Raw genomic sequence first — 22,350 nt, 5'->3', positions numbered from 1 at the left:
AAGCACATAAATTATTATTGTACTCGTTAATCTTTGTATTCAGAATACAATAAGCACTGCTATTACGACCACCTCTCAAAATGACCATTATTTCCAAGAACATAAATAAACATTAGTACTGAATTTCACCTCTCTAAGATGACCACTATCTTCATTCATGCGTAGTCATCTTAGAGAGTATTTAAATTTTTCTTCATGCTTAGTCCTGTTCTGTAAAAACCACAGCATGCCAATAACATATTTGCATTTAAGTTTTTATGGCATTTGTTGTGTTATTATAACTTTTGTGAATTAACTTTTGTAAAAACCACAGCATGCCAATAACATATTTGCATTTAAGTTTTTATGGCATTTGTTGTGTTATTATAACTTATTATAACTTTTATTACTAAGTTAATGTGAATTAACTTAGTAATAAAACTGAAACCATATGATTTTCTATAATTGGAACACTACCAGGTATTTTGAGAATACAATAATTTTCTTCAAATAAAACTATGCATCATGAAAAGTGGTGTTATATAGTGCAATATCTCTACATATAGATGAATCATGAGAATATGTATTGGAAATTCATTCCAAAGAAATCATGCAATTGATACAAAAACCATACACTGCATCTTTTGCTTGTGTAAGTAGCTAACATCAATTAAATTCTGTGAAAAAGAGCAACTAATGATAGATACAACTGTTATAGCTTAAAACAATGATTTGATACAAATATGTGCACTTTGAGTTGGAAAAGTAGAATGAAAGAGAATCGGTAATATGGCAGGCATGGCTAAGATAGAAATAGCCTAAGAAAGCAGAATGGCATTAGATAATTTTGTGGATTTAATTTTTGAAACTTACTGATTAGGATCATAGTTTATCTCATGATAGTGAAATTCAAAGCTTAGTGTTAGTATCTACATATAAAAGTTGTTACGAGAGCAGTTTCCTTTTAAAAGGAATCCTTTAAGGAGGAGTTTTATATTTTACTGCAAATTCTTGTTATAAGGAAATTTGCTTATCTCTATTGTGGAAAGTTCTTTCTTTCTTTCTTTCTTTTTTTTTTTTTTTTTTTTAATTATTTTAACTAACTATAAAAGAATATGCAAGAATCAGGTGAAGAAATTAAATTTACTAATGTGGAGATGATACTTTAAAGCATGGGTGTCAAAAGCGCGGCATAATACGCAAATAATGAAAGTATTTAAATTCACACATTTTTATTAAAAAAATAAATGTTTGGATTTGATTCATATATATTCGATTTGTTGACATTTATTTTAAAATAAAAATATCTTAGTATGTCATGATGTATTAAAACCCTCTGCATACAGCTCCCGCTATTCCACAGGATGTGAAATCTGTCTCGTAATACGTGTTATGTGAAAATGGTGTGCGTAAGTTAATTTCTCTTATTTTCAATACATAGCCCGCTTTTTCTCCATGTAGGCTAAGAATATTGTAATATTCATATTTCATGTCTCGTTGCACCTAGATGGCGCTACAGGTTTATATGATTGTAAAGAAGTACTATAAGAGTATGACTAAGGCAGGGGCATACGGGACAGTTGTCCCAAGCCCCCACCATCAGAAAAGGGCCCCCAAATCAAACAGAAAGTTTATTTTATGTTTCCTTCTGTAATGAACTTTTTTAAATAAAATATCAGATAAAAAATATGTCATACTATGACTAACAAGAGGCAGAACCAGATGCATTTATGTTATGAAGACGATGCAGAAAGCATTGAGAAAGCTTTTTAGCCTATTCTCTAAGTGCATAGGACTTGTGTACGGTATTTTTCGTTAATTAATTTAAACTGCTAAAAAAGTCTTTACATTTTCTAATTATAAATTTAAATATAGTATTTTTGTCAAATTTTGGCTCTTCAGATGTGCTATATCCTTTTAATGATGGACATAGAATTGCCAAATAATCAATAAAATGGATAGAACGATATTTCGTCCTGACCGCTGGGGGGGGGGGGGCAGCTTTATAGCTATTTTAGGTTCTAGTCAATTTTTTTGTTATATATCTATAATGAGGTGAAAAATTTAAATACCTCCATAAAATTTGGTTCTTTATTACTGAAGTAGTGAAACAGAGGGGGAGCCCCAAAGAAGTTTCTGCTCAGGACCCAATTAGGCTAAGTTGGGCCCTGAGTACTGTTGCTTCTTTTATTCTTGGCGGGAACTGTCTTTGTCATTTGCGGGACCAGAATTTCAGGTTTATAAATAATAAAAATACATAATTAGAAGTAATATTATTAGCTGTACAAATTAGTTAGCTTGTAGTTCAATTTATACTTTTGCAATTCACAAAAGTTCACAACTTGTAAAATATTTAACTACATTCTAAAGCCGTTCCATGTGGTATGTTTTACCACACATCAGAATTTATCAGAATATGTTTTGAATTATGTGTGTATCCACTCGATTTTGTATTTCCAAAAATAATCAACTGTTAATTGTCAATGTCTTTTTACCCTCGTTAAACTTTTAAAAATTTTAAATATGTATACAAATTTTCGATGAATTACAATATTTGTATGCAGTATATTGCATTGTATTTTAAGTTCCTAATTCTTGTATGAAATTCTTTAAAAGGTATGATTAATTCGTATTCATTATAGATATTTGCTTATAAAATAAAGATATATAATTTTTTTTAGACAGCCTTCATGTCATTAAAAAAACAAGAGAAAAAAAATTGAAAATGAAAATATAAAAAAGATTAATGAAAACTGGACGGAGAAATACTTTTTTATTGAGGAGAATAGTAAAGCGCTTTGCTTAATGTGTAGGGGACTTTGTGGTAGTTTTTAAAGACTACAATGTGAAACGACATTATATAGTCAAAAGCATGCCGCAAAATATGATTTATATCTCACCATTTGCCATAAAGGTAAAATAACAGAACTAAAAAAAGGGCTGTCATCTGAACAATTTTTTTTTTTTAAAGACAGCTACTTAAAATAATAACATTGCAAAAGCAAGTTATGTCATAGCAAATTTAACAGCAAAAAATTCAAAATCCTTTATTGATAGCGAATTTATTAAAAAAATGTATGGAAAGCATAGCAAACATAATTTGCCCTGAAAAAAAGTTGGATTTTTCTAAAATCAGTTTATCACACCAAACTATAGCAACAAGAATTGAAGAGTTGGGGAATTCAGTTGAAAAGTCTTTAAAAAGCAAATGTATCAATTTTATATTTTATTCATTAGCCATGGACGAAAGCACTGATGCTTCTGATATGGCACAATTGGCAATCGGAAGAAATGATTGCTTTAGTATCGTTAAAGGGCAGAACCAAGTCTGTAGATTTATTCGATGCATTAAAAATGACAATGAAAAGGTTTTCCTTACCTATGAAAAATTTATCAGTTATCATAACCGATGGAGCCCCTGCCAAAATTGGTAAAAATGGGGGACTCGTTAAAATGGTTAATAATGAAGCCGTTGCTGCTGGCAATTAATGGCATATTATTGTATTGTACATCAGGGCAATTAATGTGGAAAATTTTTTTTAAATGGAAAGTGTATTTAGCATTGTTATAAAAACTGCTAACTTTATAAGAGCAAAAGGACTTAATCATAGACAATTTCTTCTGGTAAAGGGCACTGAATTTGCAGATGCTATTTATTATACAGAAGTGAGATGGCTCGGTAAGGGGAAAATGCTCAAAAGATTTTATGATTTAAGAACTGAAATAAAAATATGTATAGAAACAAAAGGGGAACCTGTGACTGAATTTGAAGACGAAGATTGAGTTTTAGATTTAGCTTTTTTGTAGACTTAACAGAACATTTGAATGATTTAAATTTGAGACTTCAAAGAAAAAAATTAAGTTATTACTAATATTTTCCAAACAATAACAGTGTTTGAAAGAAAGTTAAAATTTTGGCAAAATCAAATAATAATAAAAGATTTGACACATTTCAGTACTTTGGCTGCATATAAACCTGTAATTTGCACAAAATGTGCTGCATTAATTTTTGATTTAATTCAAGAGTTTGAAAGTAGATTTCAAGATTTTCAAAAAAATGAAGAGTATTTCAACATATTTTCTACCCCATTCTCTCTGGAAATTAGTAAATTATCTTCAAATGGAATGCATTGAACTGCAAAGTGACACTCAACTGAAAGAAAAATTTGAAAATGTTTCTTTACAAAAGTTTTATAAAGATTACCTACCTCGTGATAAATATCCTAATTTTCACAATCATGCTTTAATAATATCTTCAGCTTTTGGCAGTACCTATATTTTTTAACAATTATTTTCAAGAATGAAGCATACAAAAAACAAAAATAGGACAAAGATAACTGACAAACATCTTGAAAATGCATTAAACGTTTGAGCGGCCAGGGTTTTCGCTAAGAAAGCGCAAATTTCCCAAAACTACTATGAGAACAAATTATTATTTTTATTTTAATGTAAAAACGCTGCTGTCATTTCATACCTGTATTTGTGTACTTTTGATATATTGCCTTAATTTTTTTGACATATTTTAATATGCACGTATATATACATTCTTACAGATATCACAAAAAATATTCTAGGCCACATATATATATATATATATGGCCTTGCTGCTTAGAGGGTTAAGAATTGCAACCTTGTCTATTGAACCTGATATCGATTTACTTGTTCAGCAAAAGCAAATTCATCCATCTCATTAATTTGAATTGTTTCCATCTTTATGAAATCCAAACTAAATGAAACAAAATTTTTACAAATTAATAATAAATATGTACCTGTATGTATCTAATTCTATATTACCAATCATATGACTACCCCTCATTATGAAGATGTTCACTCTGAAGGTGATAAAACTAAAATTTTTGATCAACTCAAGATGAATTTTAAAAAACTCATGTTTTTCTGTACTCTTTTGTGTATTTAGAACATTCTTAAGGATTGTAATTGATACCATTGGATACTAATAGTAATCAAACTGAATTATTGAGTTTGAGTTATAACATTTTCAAAGTTGCCCTGTTTTAAGAAAATTCAAAATATAAATAAAATTGTTAATAATATTCGTTGTTCTTCTAGATGTTGACTCTTATATAATATCATCACCTAATAGAATTTATCACAAGGAAACCAGGATAGCATTAAATAGTTTTTCCTTGTCCAAAGTAGTTAATAAAATAAAAATTTATTTATATGAAATAAAGAGTATAGAACTGCGTTATGTATTCTTGTGGATAAACTCATAATCTCTAGACTATGCTAAATACTCCATTATTATACAGGTCAGATATATTCACTCTGCTTAATCCTATTTTTTTTTAATTCATTACAGTTGTGATTATTGTTTTACAAAATTTTTCTTGCCATATACATAAATTATCAGAATTTGAGAGTAATTATTTTAGCTTTGTCACTCATTCGATTTTGTCCCTCTTTATATTCACATTTCTTCAGTGTAGAAATTCTCTGTAATTGAAAAAGGCTACATGTAATGGTAAATTAATGTATGTTAAGTTAGTTGAGGAGGGGGGGGGGAGGATTATGTTCAGATCTTTGCTATTTGATTTTGTTAACATTGATATTTGATAGTGCGGTATTTTGTTCTTGTAAAGTATATGATGAAAGAGATTTATTATTATATGAAACATTAAAATAAAATAAATATTACACATTGAACTGTATCTGTATTGCTTATTGCTCTGTCTTATAGCAAAGAGCGAGTCTGGTTATCAAAAAGAAGAAGCGGGACAAACTGAAGAGTCTGTGGAAGAAAAGTAAGCCGGCTTTTGAAAATCATCCATAAAAAATTTAATCAAAAGATGTAAAAATTACATCTCATATCGAATTTTTGATAATAGTTTTACTATTGACAGTATAAATAATTGGGCTGATGTATTTTATTTATGGGAAAAAAATAAGATATACAGTACCTACCACTTATAAAAATCACTTCCATTCCAAATGCTTGAGTTTATTATGCAGCTGAATTCAAATAAACTGCAATTCATGTACTACGGACTTTGTTATGAGTTTTAAACCTATCTTGTAAAACAATAACTAAGAGCTAATACTAAAATTCAATTATTTGCACAATATTTAAATTCATTTTTTATAATTACATTTTTGATGAAATTTTATCTTTTACAAAAAATTATTCTGTGTATATGCATTTCATATTGTTCATCAACAGTTTTTCAATTTTATTTTCAGTTTTGTAAAATTGCTGATAGCTCTTTAGATCAGCAGCTCTCAGTTCAAGAATTTTTCTTAGAACTTACTGTGCTTTTCTAGATTTGATTAATGAGTGCATGTCATCACTTTTTCATGTATCATTTTTGTAGTCAGTTTTTGCAGTTTGTTAACACAGTTCTCCTTGTATATATAATACATACAATAATCATTTACATAATCATTTTTTATAAATATTGTTTTACTATTGTCATGAACTGACGCATATTCTAAATATGAACCCTCACAACTTCCCTCACTAATGTCTGAAACATTAGCTATAGTTTCTAATTCCTTCAAGGCTTCTTCTACATAAATCCATATTTTCTAAAACAGTTTTTAACAGATTTTAAGAGATTAACACTTGCACTTACTATAATATGCATGTCTTCTAACTGAGATATTGATTTATCTCCTTCAAAGCACTTGCATTTTCACAAAATTCAATTCTGTTAATCATTAACTGAGCTCTTTTTTTTTTTTTTTTTTTTTTTTTTTTTTTTTTTTTTTTGTAATGAAATTAGAAAGTTTTTATAATCTAAAACTAAAGCTTAAATGGTAGACTATATATTTGCAGAAAGAGCCGCTAATGTTTTCAGAAAGGACTGTGCTGTGCAGTTATCTAATTAGTAAAGCTATTATTTCATTTTTCAGTTTGCTATCCCATTTAAAAAAAAAATTCGGTAAAAATGCAGAGTGTTCACCAAGTTCTTGAAGATCTTTAACAGCTTGTTGCTTCGCAATGGAACAATGTATATCTTTGACACAGGTCACTTTTACAAGCAAAGTTTAAAATTTTTGTGAAAAGTGCCATAAGTTATACAACTTTGGCATGTGACAAAGTGACCTCTGAATGACGGTCCTCCAGCTATAGACAAATTTAATTAATCGAAGTAAACTCTGGCTGTCATTGTTATTTCATTAAAGATAAATAGTTCTAAATTCTTTTTATGTAGCATTCCATGCCAAACATTCACTTTCGGCTGTCTGTCTGCCACTTCCTTGTGGCATGGGGATTTGGGGATCCCCAAACCCTAACATTATGTGTATATTAAACCAAAACAAATTGTTGGAAAAGAAAACTCTGTTGTATGTGTAATAATACCACTAAAATTCATAGTGTTGTGTAGTGAATTTAATATAATTAAATTATTCATAAAAATCAAAATTTTAATTTGTAATTATTCAAAATTTGAGCTACACAACAAGTTTGGTTATATTCTTTTATTTGGCTTATTAATTCTAGTGTGTTACTGTGTCTCTTTAAAAGGCACATAACAAAATTGGTGCCGTTCCCTTTCGAACCAACTTAGCACTTAACAATTTTTTTTGTGCTCGGATTTTTGCACCACCTTTTGGCTTGCACTTATAATTGAACTTAATTTTGACTTGTGACTGGTGATTGTCATGTGTAGTATTGCATATTTATGTGAAAGCTTTCTTCCACATGTCTAGGCTTTTTACTGAAACCCTACTCGTTAGTGGGTTACAGTGACAGGCCTACACAGTGGTCGTGTTACTGTGCTTATTTTATACTTATTATTTGAGGGAGCATAACAGTATGCTACGGATACACTTATGGACTTTGAAACTATTGTATCCAAACACAAACATTTTCACGCAGTACCTTAATTTGTTTAGTTAAGTATTTTTCTTTATGTGCAAAAATTTTGTATTGCATTCTTACATATTGAGTTTGAAGATTACTGTTCACATTTTTGCAACTGTATGTTTACAACATAAGGTTAGAAGGCATGCTTGTTAATCACACATTGGGATACATCCCTACTTTTATGTGCTGGCAATTGCTGATTGCAGTTTTAAAATGCCAAAGAAAGTGTCAAAATGAGCAGCCAGAGCGGCTAGTAATATTTTGATAGACTGGGAGGAGAGTCAAGAAGTCATGGCTCTATCAGTTTTTGGTTCTGATCCTCTGGATTCTCTTCCTCTGTTCTCAGGTGCAGACAAAGGAATTAGTCTGAATGACTTCTTAGATAGTATTGATCTCATTGCCACTCATGTGGGTTGGTCAGATGAAGACAAGTTAACAGTGATCAGAGTTAAGGTGGCAGGTGAGGCTGCTGAATTAATTAGGAATAATCCTAGGTTAAAGAAAGAAGCCAGTCTTGAGTATGTCGTGAAAGCATTGAAGGAGAGGTTCAGTTCATTGCACAATTTGCACTCTAACATCCGTGCTCTTATTCAGGCTTTTCAGAAACCACACGAGTCAGTGCTCCAATTTGCAGCACGTATAGAGGCTCTTTCGTACAAAATTGTACCAGTGGAAAGAAGCAGTGACCCTGCAGCAGAAGCACAGAGGCAGGATTTACTTCTGTCAGTGTTTATCGAAGGATTGCATTTGCGACGCTTGTTGCTGCCACAGAATCACAAAACTTTTGCATCTGCTAAACAGCATGCAATTATTGAGGAAGACATGTGGGCTAAGAGCCATGCTAGTAGTGATTTTGCAACAGCTGAGGTTAGAGCGGTGAATGCTGCTAAGCCAGCAAACGAAAAGTCAGTTACAACACCATCAGTAACCAACTCAGTGTTCACTACAGCTATTAAAATGCAACAAGAAAATATAGCTCAGCTTACTAAAATGATGGGTTCTCTTCAAACACAGGTGCAGAGTTTAATATCACAAAGTACTGTCTCAAAACCCATACAGCCTCGTTGTTACAGATGCAACAGAATAAGGCATGTTAGCAGAGACTGTTATGCAAATATTGTGCCTAATCAGCGCTCTAGACAGGGTCAACAGAGATTTAGAAATAACCAAACAGCCAGGAGACATCTTAATAACACCACACCAGCTGTTTCGGGTACTCCAAATACCACAAGTGTGGCTACAAATGCTTTGAATCCCCAAGCACCAAGTTTTAATTTAAATTCAGGGTGGGGAGAAACTAGTCTCCGTTTCGTCTCCTAAAACCCTTTTGGAGGTGCCATCGGTTTTTACAGTATCCACTAGTGAGGCGTCTTTGCCTATTGTAGAGGGATCTATTTGGGGGAATAAAGTAAAGTTTTTATTGGACTCAGGGGCAACTGTAAACATCATAGAAGCTAAATACATTAAATGTTTTGGAAGTAAAATCTCATTGGACTCATGTAATATATATTTAAAGGGTATAGCTGCAGAAAAAGTAAAAATAACTAAGAAAATGAATTTAATAGTAGAATTTCAACAACATTATTTTGAAACAGAATTTTTGATTACTGACACACCTCTTTCATCTCAGTATGGTGCTTTATTAGGAACTAAATTTCTTGCAGACAATAATATGCATTTGGATTTCTCTGCTTCTCAACTGTTAGGATCAAATGTAATTCTTAAATGGAATCTAAGTCAGCCTAGTGCTATGAATAGTAATGTTTTCTCTACTTCAGTTTCTCAGTCATTTTGTTACTCTGTAACCAAACATAAATTACCACCTTTTTCTGAAAATATCATTAAGCTCACTGCTCGTTCTGCAAATTTTACTACTAATACTGTTTTGATTGAAACTTTAATAGAACATGCTCAAAGTAAATTTTCCATAGCCAGGTCAGTTATGTAATAATACCACTAAAATTCATAGTGTTGTGTAGTGAATTTAATATAATTAAGTGATTCATAAAAATCAAAATTTTAATTTGTAATTATTCAAAATTTGAGCTACACAACAAGTTTGGTTATATTCTTTTATTTGGCTTATTAATTCTAGTGTGTTACTGTGTCTCTTTAAAAGGCACATAACAAAATTGGTGCCGTTCCCTTTCATCTAAGGAATTTTATGTCAAAATTGCAAATTTTTCACCGAATACACTACATCTCAATAAAGGAATGAAATTGGCCAGTGCCCAACCTGTGAATGTCATCACACATAACTCTGAACTCGTAAACAATACCACCATAGAAACAGGTGAGGATTTCGAGTCTTGGGGTGGTGAATTTGATCTTACACATTTACCTGAGCAGCAACAACAGCAATTATCACACCTTCTCAATCAGTATAGTAACATCTTTGCTGCCTCAGTCACTGAGTTAACAGGGTGTGACACCATCTTACACAACATCAACTTGCGTGATAATATTCCTGTTAAGCAAGAGCCTTATAAAGTACCTTATCATCTCAGGGATGAACTAGATAGACAGGTGGCAGAGCTGCTTGAAGCCAACATCATTCAAGAAAGTGACAGCCCTTACTGTGTTCCTGTTTTATTTGTTAAGAAAGCGGATAACACCTACCGTTTAGTCACCGACTTCCGCAAGTTGAATGAGAAAACGATAGAAGACAGTTTTCATCTGCCTTCCATGATTGAGTTGATAGAACAGTTAGGAGATTCGAATTATTTTTCCACACTTAATTTAACTTCAGGGTTTTTCCAGATGAAAATTCATCCTGATGACACTTTCAAAAGTGATTTCTCGACTCTTTCTGGGCACTATGAGTGGTTACGAACATCTTTTGGCATGCGAAATGCTCCTAGTTCCTTTCAAAGGTTGATGTCTATAGTTTTGGCCAATCTTTCACCATTAAAAATAGGAATTTACATTGATGATATTGTCATTGCTTCTAAAACTTTTGAGGAACATTTGGAAAAATTGAAGTTAGTTTGTGATAGACTAAAACAGCATAATTTAAAACTTAAGCCTTCTAAATGTCATTTTCTGAAAGAACAAATTACGTATTTGGGATGTAAAGTTACCAAAGGTATTATACAGCCTGGCGATAAAAATTTAAAGACCATTCAGAGTTTTATTCCACCTAAAAATAGGAAGGAAGTTAGGCGATTTTGAGGCCTTATTGGCTTTTGCAGAAGGTTCATTCCAAATTTTGCCCAAAAGGCACTTCCTTTAACTCAGCTAACTAAAGATAAAGTTCCATTTTATTGGTCACAAGAAGCTCAGCAGGCCTTTGATATTCTAAAAGCTGAACTTCTGAATGAACGTATTTTGGCTTTACCTAATTTTCTTAAACCTTTTTCCTTGTGTACTGATGCTTCTAATTATGCACTGGGTGCTGTCTTGTGTCAGGAAGATTCTAACGGTTTCCAACATCCAATTAGATAGATTAGTAGAAAATTAAAAGGTCCTGAAACACGTTACAGTGCTGTAGAGAGAGAAATTTTGGCAGTTGTTTGGGCCACTGCTCATTTTAGACAATATCTTTTTGGTAAACCATTTACAGTTTATTCTGATCAAACTTCATTATCTCCTGTTTTAAAACTTAAAGATCCCACTTCTAGAATTGTACGTTGGATTATGGGTTTATCCCAGTTTGATTATAAGATTGTTCACAAACCTGGTAGATTAAATTTAACAGCAGACTATTTATCTAGAGCAGTAAATGTTACACAGTTAATTCAAACTTCCATTACTCCTGAATTGTTAGAATTATTCAAAAAAGAACAAGCTTCTGATCCTTCTTGCCAGCAGATTGTAAAGGATCTTAAGAATAATAAGTCTCCTACACCTAATTCTCAGATATTTTTTGTAAAGGAAGATGTTTTATATTGCAAATACAAGAAACCCAAGTCACGTTGGCAGAAACAAGATAGGCTAGTTGTTCCTAAAACACTAGTATTAAGAATTTTGCAGGAACATCATGATTCTCCTACTGCTGCACACTCAGGCTATCCCAGAACACTTCATAGGGTTCAAAAGTCTTTTTTCTGGAAGGGTATGCATAAACAGGTACACAATTACATTTAAGTCCTGTCACTCCTGTATCCAGAGGAGGGGTCATAGACCTGCTCATAAGGCTCCCCTTATAAGAATGCCTATGGCTACCCGTCCCATTGAGCGAATTGCGAGGAATATAGTGGGTCCCCTTCCAGTTACTTTGGCAGGCAACAAATATATTTTGGTCGTAACTGACTATTTTTCATGATGGCCTGAGGCTTATCCTTTGCAGGACACCACATCCATATCCAATAATTGAGAAATTAGAACAATTTATTTCAACTCATGGTATACCTCAGCACACTGTTACAGATAAAGGTACTAATTTTATTTCTCAAGCTATAATGGAAGTTTATAAGAAATTGGGGGTTACTAAACATACTACTACAAGTTATCATCCACAGTCTGATGGTGTCTGTGAAAGATTAAACGCCACTTTAAATTAATTCACTTAGCCACTTAGTTTCTCAAACTCAGGAGGATTGGGATAGACATCTGCCTTTTGCCTTATTGGCACACAGAACTGGTCGTCATAGTGCACTTCAGGAATGTCCAGCTTTTATTTTATATGGCAGGGATTTGTGTTTACCAATTGATTTAATATTGCAAACCAATTTTAGAACTTATGATGACACAAACAACTATTCTAAAGATTTGGTTTTGAGATTACAAAAGGCTTTTAAATTAGTCAATCAGAATTTAATGGAGGCTGCTGATAAGCAAGAAAATTCCAGTGCAAAGAATTCTCATGATAAGGACATAAAAGTGGGAGATCTGGTGTATTTATACACTCCAGTAGTTCAGCCAGGTATGGCTAGAAAACTCTCTAAATTGAATCAGGGACCATTCAGGGTTATTGAGCAAGTGACTAAAGTCAACTATAAAATTTCTTCAATTACAAATCCTGACCGGATTCAGACGATACACGTGGACAGACTCACGAAGGTACCAGAGAGAATTACTTTTCCCACACTTCAAAAGAATGACTTAATTTTGACAGATAATGTACAGAACTCGTCACACAATTCACCTTACCATCTAAGGCCTAGAGATACACATTGTTTTGTGTCTAAAAAGTGAATTGAAATACACTGGTGCGCAAAAATAAAGGACGAAGTCGAAAAATTGGCATATCAGCTGAATGAAGAGGCAGAGCGGACAGAAAAACCAATCAGGAGATTAAGTAAGGTGATGTACGGTAGCACATGCGCAGATATGCAGGTAGACGTAATGGGGGAGTGTCGAGTAGTATAAAGCATGTTGTCGGTGTAAGATCAGTATTTCTGGCAAAGAGATTGCACGCCGTATAGCAGTTAAAATCACACCGAGTTGCTGCCTCAGCGAGAAATGGCGAATAATCAATCTGTGATGACATCTGGATGCTTTTACCCGAGGTCGAATCATTGGGAAGTTGGAGGAAGGCCGCAGTGTGACAAGTGTGGCTGCAGAGTTCGGAATTGCTCACAGCATCGTTTTACAACTTTGGAGACAATTTCAAACTACAGGAACAGCTATCCGGGGGTTTAGTAGTGGTCGTCCACGAGAACCACACCCGCAGATGACTGGTATATTGTCTTACAGGCCAGAAGAAACAGGCGGCAGACAGCGGGAGAAATCGCTAGACACACGACACAGGCGACTGGACGACCGATATCGCGTTTTACCGTGGCCTGAAGACTGCATGGTGGTGGTCTGTTTGCACGACGCTCTGTACGGTGTGTACCTCTAACGCCTGCCCATCGGAGAAGGCGTTCTCTGTGGTGCCGGGAACACCGGAATTGGAGAGACAATGAATGGGGACGAGTACTCTTTACAGATGAGAGCAGATTCAGTCTGAGTAGCGATTTTTATCGCATACTCATCTGGAGAGAACGGGGAAGCCGCAATCATCCCTCGAACATCATTGAAAGGGACAGGTATGGAGGTGGCGGTGTTCTCGTTCAGTGATGCATCATGCTTGGTAATCGTACAGACCTTCACATCTTCGATGCAGGTTCAGTCAACGGGACCCGTTATTGTAACGAGATTCTTCTTCCATATGTGCGTCTTTTTAGAGGCGTTATGGGTCCGCAGTTCCTTTTCATGGACGACAATGCACCATGTCATCGCACAGTAGCTGCCGAACAGCTCTTAGAGAGTGAGGATATTGAATGTATGAATTGGCCGGCACGATCTCCGGATCTCAATCCCATCGAGCATGTATGGGATTTTCTAGGCAGACGCTTGGCAGCTCGTACCTTACCACCAGTAACGATTCCAGAGCTTCGATTGGCACTGCAAGACGAATGAGCAGCAATGCCTCAACAACTCATTGACACCCTCATTCTCAGCATGGGCAGACGCTGTGAAACCTGCCTAGCAGTCAGGAGAGATCATATCCCCTATTAAAGACCGGATGTTTCTTGCTGGACACCCATCACAGGGATGTTTCGGCCTTCAGTCGCATTGCGCTCCATGCTACTTTTTCAATAAAGCTTCTTTTTATCCCTCTGATTTCTCTTTTAGTAAGTGTTGCTTACATTACTCATGTCCTTACGTATTGGGGATCTTACGGTATTGTGTTGATTTGGAAAGCTTTTGTACAAAGTTATATTGAAAAAACCGTCTCGCCCTTAATTTTTGCACACCAGTATATTTTGAGAATATGTAATGTGTTTTGTATACAATTTTGGTTAAGTTATTTGTTTCTGGTAATCGTATTCTATGTAGCTAAATTTTGTAATCAATTAGTATAGTTGTGTAGTCTTCTTGGCTTATCCTTGGTCGAGTGTTGCATTTGGATTTTACATGTTTTGGCATGTGAAGTTGTGATCAAGTTGTCTTGGTTTGGAACTTTCTAGTCTCAATAGCCTGTTTTTTTTTTTTTTTTTTTTTTTTGTTTTGTTTTGTTTTGCTAGGCTGGTCCCCACCTTTTCTCCACTTTCTTAAGTTCAAAAATTTTTTTTGCTCTCTTCTTGAAATCCCTTAGCCATGGTAGTCGGGATTTGTTTCGGCTAGAATTTTGACTAGATAGTTCTCTTGCCAACACTTCGTGGTGATTGCCTTCTGTTCATATTAGTGCAACGCGCTATACAGTCGCAGTGTTTACTCGTTGCCCTCTCGTATTGGTGGGGTGTCAGTTCTTAGGGAAGTGAAATTATGTGTGTTAGGGAAAATTATGATTTATACAGTAGACATTTCATTAAACGTACTTTTGAGTTGGTATTGTCACTTCAATTGGTGATTGCAAGAACTTAGTTTGTTTACATTTTGTGTCAAGCGCCAGTAGCTCTTGAATTGTTTTGCTTTGAACACTCGTATATACTCAGTGGTGTTTGTTTATTTACATATATTTTGGTTTGTTTACACACTTTTCTCTGGATTTGCCTTCGGGGGTATCGTGATTTTACGTTTTAATTTAGGGCGTGTCACGTGTTGTTTGACAACACTTTTATTTTTGTTTTGATGTATGCTTAGTTGTGTGCCAGGGACACTTCTTGACCCTCTTGCTCGATTCACGAATAGATATTTGCTAACCAATTATTATGGTAGGACTTTGATTTTGCTAACCACTTATTATGGTAGGATTTGATTTGCTAACGAATTATTATGGTAGGACTTTGGATTTGTTAGCCATTGATTTTGGTAGGACTTTAGATTTGCTAACCATTGATTTTGGTAGGATTTGTATTTGCTAACCATGACTCATGGTAGGATTAATTGTAAATAGGTACATGTATCCCTCTTTGTGATTAACATGTGGTACCAACACTTACTATGATTTTTTTTTTCCTCTTCGTATTTAGTTACTTATGTAAACCTTTTCCATTGTCTGTGGGTCTGAATGCCAAAAAAATTTTCCCCGATCATAGGAGGAAATGTTGTGTAGTGAATTTAATATAATTGATTCATAAAAATCAAAATTTTAATTTGTAATTATTCAAAATTTGAGCTACACAACAAGTTTGGTTATATTCTTTTATTTGGCTTATTAATTCTAGTGTGTTACTGTGTCTCTTTAAAAGGCACATAACAATAGCACTGTTTCTTACAGAGCATTATTTCACTATTAGCAGCAGTATTTCTTACAGAATAATAGGCTAAATTTGTTCAGGAACTTTGAGGGCACCATATACTATTTGTCATCCATGAGTTTTTACTGCTGTGGCAAGTTAGAAGTAAATTCTTAGTTCCTTTCAAATACTGAGGTTTCTACTTTTGCTAATAACCAGTATTGTCTTCTTAATTGTTGGGTCCATATTATATGTTAATAACACAATAACTTATTCCTTTAGTTTCTTAAACCAACTGCTGTTTCACATTTACACGTTTAGTAGCCCAAGCAAAGTATCTTTTATCCAGTTATCAGCTGCATTAAGATCTCCTTCCTTCTCACAATGCAATTTCTGCTGAACAATATTGATTTTATTTTCATCCATTTTGTGGTCAGTATATATCAGTTGATATAAAATTCTGTATTAGCATTTAGCAAATTAATGAAAAACATCTCTAGAAATAGAAGCAATGAGCTTTATAGCTTTAAACTATTTTAGAAAAGCCATTTCAGCATTTATTGATTTTCCGTCATTTTAACATTTTCTTGAGACATTTGCATTATTTATTAGTTCTTCATCAATTGCACTTCTTTGTTTAAGTAAATTGCACAGTGCTCTGAGGAAATTTTTAGTTTAAAATACAGCTTTTTGGGAAGTTGTGCTTACGAAAAGCATCAAGATCTTTTTAAAATTTTTCCTTTAATTTCAGGCTTAGGTCTTTTTTCTTAGTCATTTTCAACACATTATAGACCAAGCACACAACAAATTAAAAGAATGCTTCTTCTAGTCATTATACAATTTCAAAACTCGCATTTCTAATCAGCTGAGATTGTATTTTGTTTATCAAGTCAATTTGTCACTTCATGATTGCAAGCATTCTTGACACTTTCTTTGCTTTTATTTCAATCTAATACTCTTAATGTATGTTAATGCTTAGAAACATTTCATTAATTTTTTTATAACTGTTTGTGAACATAATGTGCCTACCCCAAAGGCAAGGTTTTGAATGCAGAAATCTTAAAAGATGGAATACAAAAGTTGAACTTGCATCTCCTGTCAGTTAAAGAAAACACAATGCCCTGCTCTAGAATATTGTTTTTATTGACCTTAAGATTAGGAATTCTAGCACTGTAAAATTCAGTGCTGACTAAGAACTCACAGGAAATAGTGTCTTACAGGTACAGGTACAGGGACAACAGTGTCTCACAGGTACAGGGACTGAGGAAAACTGTGTCTCACAGGTACAGGGACTGAGGAAAACTGTGTCTCACAGGTACAGGGACTGAGGAAAACTGTGTCTCACAGGTACAGGGTCCGGAAAGTAGGAATATTTCAGCCAAACCCATTGTATTAAAGCACTACTTACCTGAATGATATAAAGCCTTGGCCCACAATACGTTAAATGAATGAACTGTGAAAAGCTTTGATAGGTACAAATAGGATATTCTGGCATTGAAGAATCAGTCTTTTGCCAATTTGAGTTTAATAAGTAGTGCAGATAAGTGTAATAAATAGTAGTTTTTTTATTAAAATAATATATATTTGTTTTAAGTTCCTAGAAATTTGAACTTATTAAATAGCTGAGTTTATTAACTAGTGAGTTTAATAAGTGGTGGGTACTGTGTATCGTTTTCTAAAATTCCTAAGATTTTAATTTTTATATATTGACGTACTGAGTTACTTTTTTTTAAGGTATATTTATTACGAAAAACTATTGTACAATGTTTCCTCAATCTAATTTGAATGCAAAAATTTCACTCCTTATATGATAATACTACAAATTTTGACCATTATTCAGAATGCTTAGAAAAGATGGCTTCGAGCTTTATTTTCTTATACAGTTGGTCTTAGATATGTATTTCCAGTTGCAAAGTTTCTCAAAGTAAGATAAAGAATTTTGTGAAAGCAGTATTTGTGATCAAAGGATTCTTTAAATAGTAAATCTATGGAGATATTCAAGCATGGATTTATTGCTGATATGTATTTTTTAATCTCTAATTTATTAAACAGTTTCCTTAAGATTTTGGTCAGATTTAAGGAGAAACACAAATTGCTCATTTTACCTATTAATACTTTCAGATTGGGTAAAATAATGTGTATTAATAATTTTATAGCTGGCTCTTTGAAATTACTGGTATCACTGTAGATTTTTCATATCAGTGTATGGAATTTTTTGTGTTTAATTTATTAAATCATTAATTACATTTTGTCCGTTAAGCATATTGTTTATGGGAACTTTGAAATAAATATTTATTAAGTGGACTTTTTATTAATCATAAGGGATGATATAAATAGTTAAATTTGGTGTTTCCTGAAGTCTTCTAGCTTCACTATATAAAATTATTTTTATAAAATCCTGTATTTTATTTTGAGGAGCTTTGCAATTCAAAGTGCTTGTCGAGGCTACTGTTTAAAGAAATTAAGTGTGTAAGCACTTTTGTCAAATAACCTGTATTAATATTTCATAATATAGCTCTGGCTTACCCTTCTAGAATTGGTTTATTTATGTTATCATGTTAGAGGCACTGGGGAAAAAAAATTTTGCTTTCTCTGTGAACATTTTTAAAATACTTTTTTGTGTGAAAAAATATGATTAAAGCTATAGATTTGGTAATTTTAATATTAGGGCATTCATATATGACCTGACTGTTAGTTTTTAATGTGGTAATTCCCAAAGCACAGCAAGTGAACTTGACTGTTCCTACTTTCACATATCACCTGTAATACAGTCAAATTTTAAACTTGCATGTGACACTTATGATAGTGATTAGTGCCACCTTAAAAAAAGATTATTGCTGAGTTTTTAGTGAAGAAAAGGATCACTAGCTACCAAATTTTGACCAGGCTTCCCAGATATCATGGAGAACACCTGTTATGTATAGGCAAATAGGGCATATTATCACATTCCTAATGTAATTATAGTAGAGTTCTGATAATTTACGACTGCTTAAATTTCTCATTAGCTGTTCATGTTGTTATTAATTCAGCAGCACAGATGCGTAATGTAGTTGTAAATAATACAGGAATTCAGTTTAGGAACCATACTGCTCAGATTTTTGCAAACAATGTATTTAGATATTTATTTATTTATTCTTTCATTTAAGAGTATAAAAGAGGCGATTTCACTGGTGGATTGTAATATTTTTACATGATATATTCTGATGTTTTTACAAAAGAGTTATTCAATTCCTCAAAAGGAATTCCCTTCATTTATATCCTTTTCTCTAACTGTTTTCCTTATTACATACTTTTTTGTATATAAATGTATTTTTAAAATATAGTAGTTTTTTATTCAATAAATTTCTGAGTAAGTATGAATAGGTTAGCTGTTTATATACAAATAATCCGAATTTAACGTAAAAATTAGATGGGGGAAAATGGGAACAAAATTTTAAAAAATCACATAATCTGCAAAATTTGAAAATGTAAAAAAAAAAAAAAAAAAAAAAAAAATTCAGAGAAACACGACCTATAATCTGCAAGTTCACTAATCTGCACAACCTTGATCCTGAGTTTGGCAGATTATGGGAATTCTAGTGTATTATTACTTCCCAATGTCATCAAAGTTTGAGAGGGGATATAGACCCTAGCAATTACCTTCTATGAATAGATTTCATTAAATTACATTGAATAATGGCTTCGTTATCAAGTATGTAACCATTCAGCTTTCGTTGGTTATCATATTTATATTTGAATGCCCTTGTATAATCTTGCATAAATATCGGGTTTTAATGAAAGTTTCTCACCACCACAAATATCGCCTGCGCAAACAGTTCATGTTTAATCATATCTGTAAAAACGATTTTTACCATTTGAAAGAGACTTGCTTTAGAACACTGTGTTATGAAATTTGTAAAAAAATATCGTTGTCATTAAGTACAAGTTGTGTGAAAGGGAACTTTCACACTTTAACACTACTTTCACTTTTTGAAAGGGAACTTTCACACTACCATATTAGAACCATTATTTATTTCCAGTTCTGTTGCAAAAAGTCAGCTACAGAAGGTCACCAAATCATGTGAATAGCTTTATATTATATAATGTTGTATCATATAACATTGTGATGGTTTGATTCAAGAAGCAGAACACTCTGACCAGCCTGCACATGTTGATGAGGCCACCCTGTGAGAACTTATGGAAGAAGATCAGTATGCAACCACTCAAGAGCTTGCTAAGGAGTTAAACGTTAGTGCCATGTATGCTAGTCGTGCTATGCATCGCAAAAACTTGACGCACAAGTTCAATCGCTGGGTGCTGCATGAGCTGACTCAAGCAGATAAAGGACAGACGTGTTTGGGCCTACACTAATCTGTTCGAATATCAATGCAATGACAAAATTGTGGACTGGATCCTCACTCGTAATGAAAAGAGAATTTACTTCAACAACACAGGTTGAAAAGGGGGTTAGTCTGCACCGAGTGAGCCTGTCAGCAGAGTTGCAAAGCGCAATTTGACTAACAAAAAAATCGTACTTTATATCTGGTGGGATTGCTGTAATATTATCCATAAAGAGTATCTGCAGAAAAGTAAAACCCTCAACAGTAAGCTGTACAGCGAGATGTTAGTCCGTGTTGACGCTGCTATCAAGGTAAAGCATCGGACTAAGTTCTGGCGCAAAAATAAAGACATCAAGATAATGCAAAACCACATGTGTCTGCATACATTGACTGGTCTCTGTACAGACAATTAGGATGTTTTGACACACCCATGATATAGCCCTAACATCACTCCCTTCGGACTTCTGCCTTTTTTCACACGTGCAGCTACGTCTTGCTGGTACTATCTTCCATTCTGCACAGGACATCCAAAATGAGGTTGATCTGTTTTTGGACTTAGTTGTACCAAGTTTCTGGGCTGAAAGCTTTAAAAAGCTACCAAAACGTTGGCATAAAATCACAGATTTGGGTGGTGATTACTACCCGCACTTAAAGACACTGCTTTCATGTTCTTTTCTAACTTTATTAAGCACATTTTTGGGCAGAAGACTTTTATTACAACCAGATAGTTGCCATGGAATATTTTCAACAGATCTGCTAGTTTTTGTATGTAATCAAAGAATATGTTACTTTTTATTAAAAAAAATCATATTTTCAAGAGTTGATGAATTAGGATGATTCAGTTAATTCATTCTCCTCTTATTCAAAATTTAATCTAAAAAATTCTGCGATTTTGTAATTATTTATGTGTATATAATTAATTTTTGTTTTGTTATTTAAAAAAAAAAAACTGTTCACTATGAAAAGGTTTGTATTTCATTAAGATCTGTGCAGTGAAAATATTTCATCAATGAAAATAGCTGTATTGTAGATTTTGGTGATTGTATTATGAAACCAAATTATTTAATAATTTGTTGCATATTAAAATAAGACTATAGAATGACACTTCTAAATCTGAAATTAATAAAAATGGAGTTAACAAAAATCTTAAATACCATGTTGATATTTTAAATTTGTGTTAAAAATAAACACTTTATTTATTTTTTAGGGAAGGCTACTTGTCTAGGCTTTCAAGATTGAATCCTTTTTCAAGAAAGAAGTAGTAAATTGATAATAAATTTTATGTAATTAATTTTGTAAATAACTTTATATTAAAAAGGAAAGCTGTATTTGATTTTATGCATTATGTTTAAAGTGTCTGTCTTTCTGAATCATCTGCAGTTACTGACATTCTCTGTGATGAAGCATGCAATTGTCTTACATTCATTCAGCTTAATTCTCTTACTAATTTAAATTAGATTATATTTATTACAGTTATACTCTTCAAATCTGATAGAGATTAAAATGAGAGAGCATACCTGCAACTACGACGGACCACTTGAACTGTACTCAGAAGCTGATTGACTTCTGAGTACAGTTAATAATTTAATAACAAAGATTATCATCACAAAGATATTTACTTTATTATGTATTTATTAATCATTTTGTTGTTGTAGAGGAGCGATCTGGCTCCAACACATTTCAAATTCTCAATCACAAAGCTGTAAGATCTGTTACAGCAAGTACACAAAATAAAAGAATACTCAATTCAAATTATGTAGGTCAAGAGTATAACGCACTAGCAGCGCCTCCTGTCAGCAACTCTTAATCACTACTGAACATACTCCCGACCTTGAAACCTCACGGGTTTCAAAATAATATTACAATTAGTATACACTATTTTAAAGCACAATATAATAACAAATAATTGTAAGCAATACAATGGTTAAATTTTAAAATACACATTAAATTATAAATGCAATATAAACACTGGAAAGAAACACATTACAATATATAAATCTAATTACAATTCACAGGAAGAACACAAATGTCTTGGACATTTCTTTTTAACATTTTCCCACCTGGTAATACTATGTTAATCACTCGAACCTTTTTATCTTATCCAAAAATTATTTTTGCAATTCTACTTGTTAACCATTTTATACTGGGCATATGCTCATCCTTGACTAATACA

At 33.0% G+C, this 22,350-nt stretch overlaps 1 protein-coding gene across 2 annotated transcripts in view; it reads left to right on the top strand.

The window, feature by feature from the left end:
• The window catches only part of mRpL28 (mitochondrial ribosomal protein L28), a 99,819-nt gene extending 78,300 nt beyond the window's left edge, over window positions 1–21,519 (top strand). For both annotated transcript variants that reach the window (XM_085817006.1, XM_085817007.1), the window contains 2 exons: window positions 5,681–5,744; window positions 21,385–21,519. In XM_085817006.1, coding sequence (XP_085673132.1) covers window positions 5,681–5,744; window positions 21,385–21,439 — 119 coding nt within the window. In that variant the 3' untranslated portion in view covers window positions 21,440–21,519. The remainder of the gene's footprint in view (window positions 1–5,680; window positions 5,745–21,384) is intronic.
• Window positions 21,520–22,350: the final 831 nt, after the last annotated feature.

The sequence above is a fragment of the Stegodyphus dumicola genome, chromosome 5, assembly GCF_044657685.1.
Source record: "Stegodyphus dumicola isolate Sdum_Otavi_A_Nest chromosome 5, ASM4465768v1".
In the NCBI taxonomy this organism is placed as follows: Eukaryota; Metazoa; Arthropoda; class Arachnida; order Araneae; family Eresidae; genus Stegodyphus; species Stegodyphus dumicola.
Note: the sequence above shows the minus strand (reverse complement) of the source record. Positions and strands in the feature narration are given on the sequence as shown.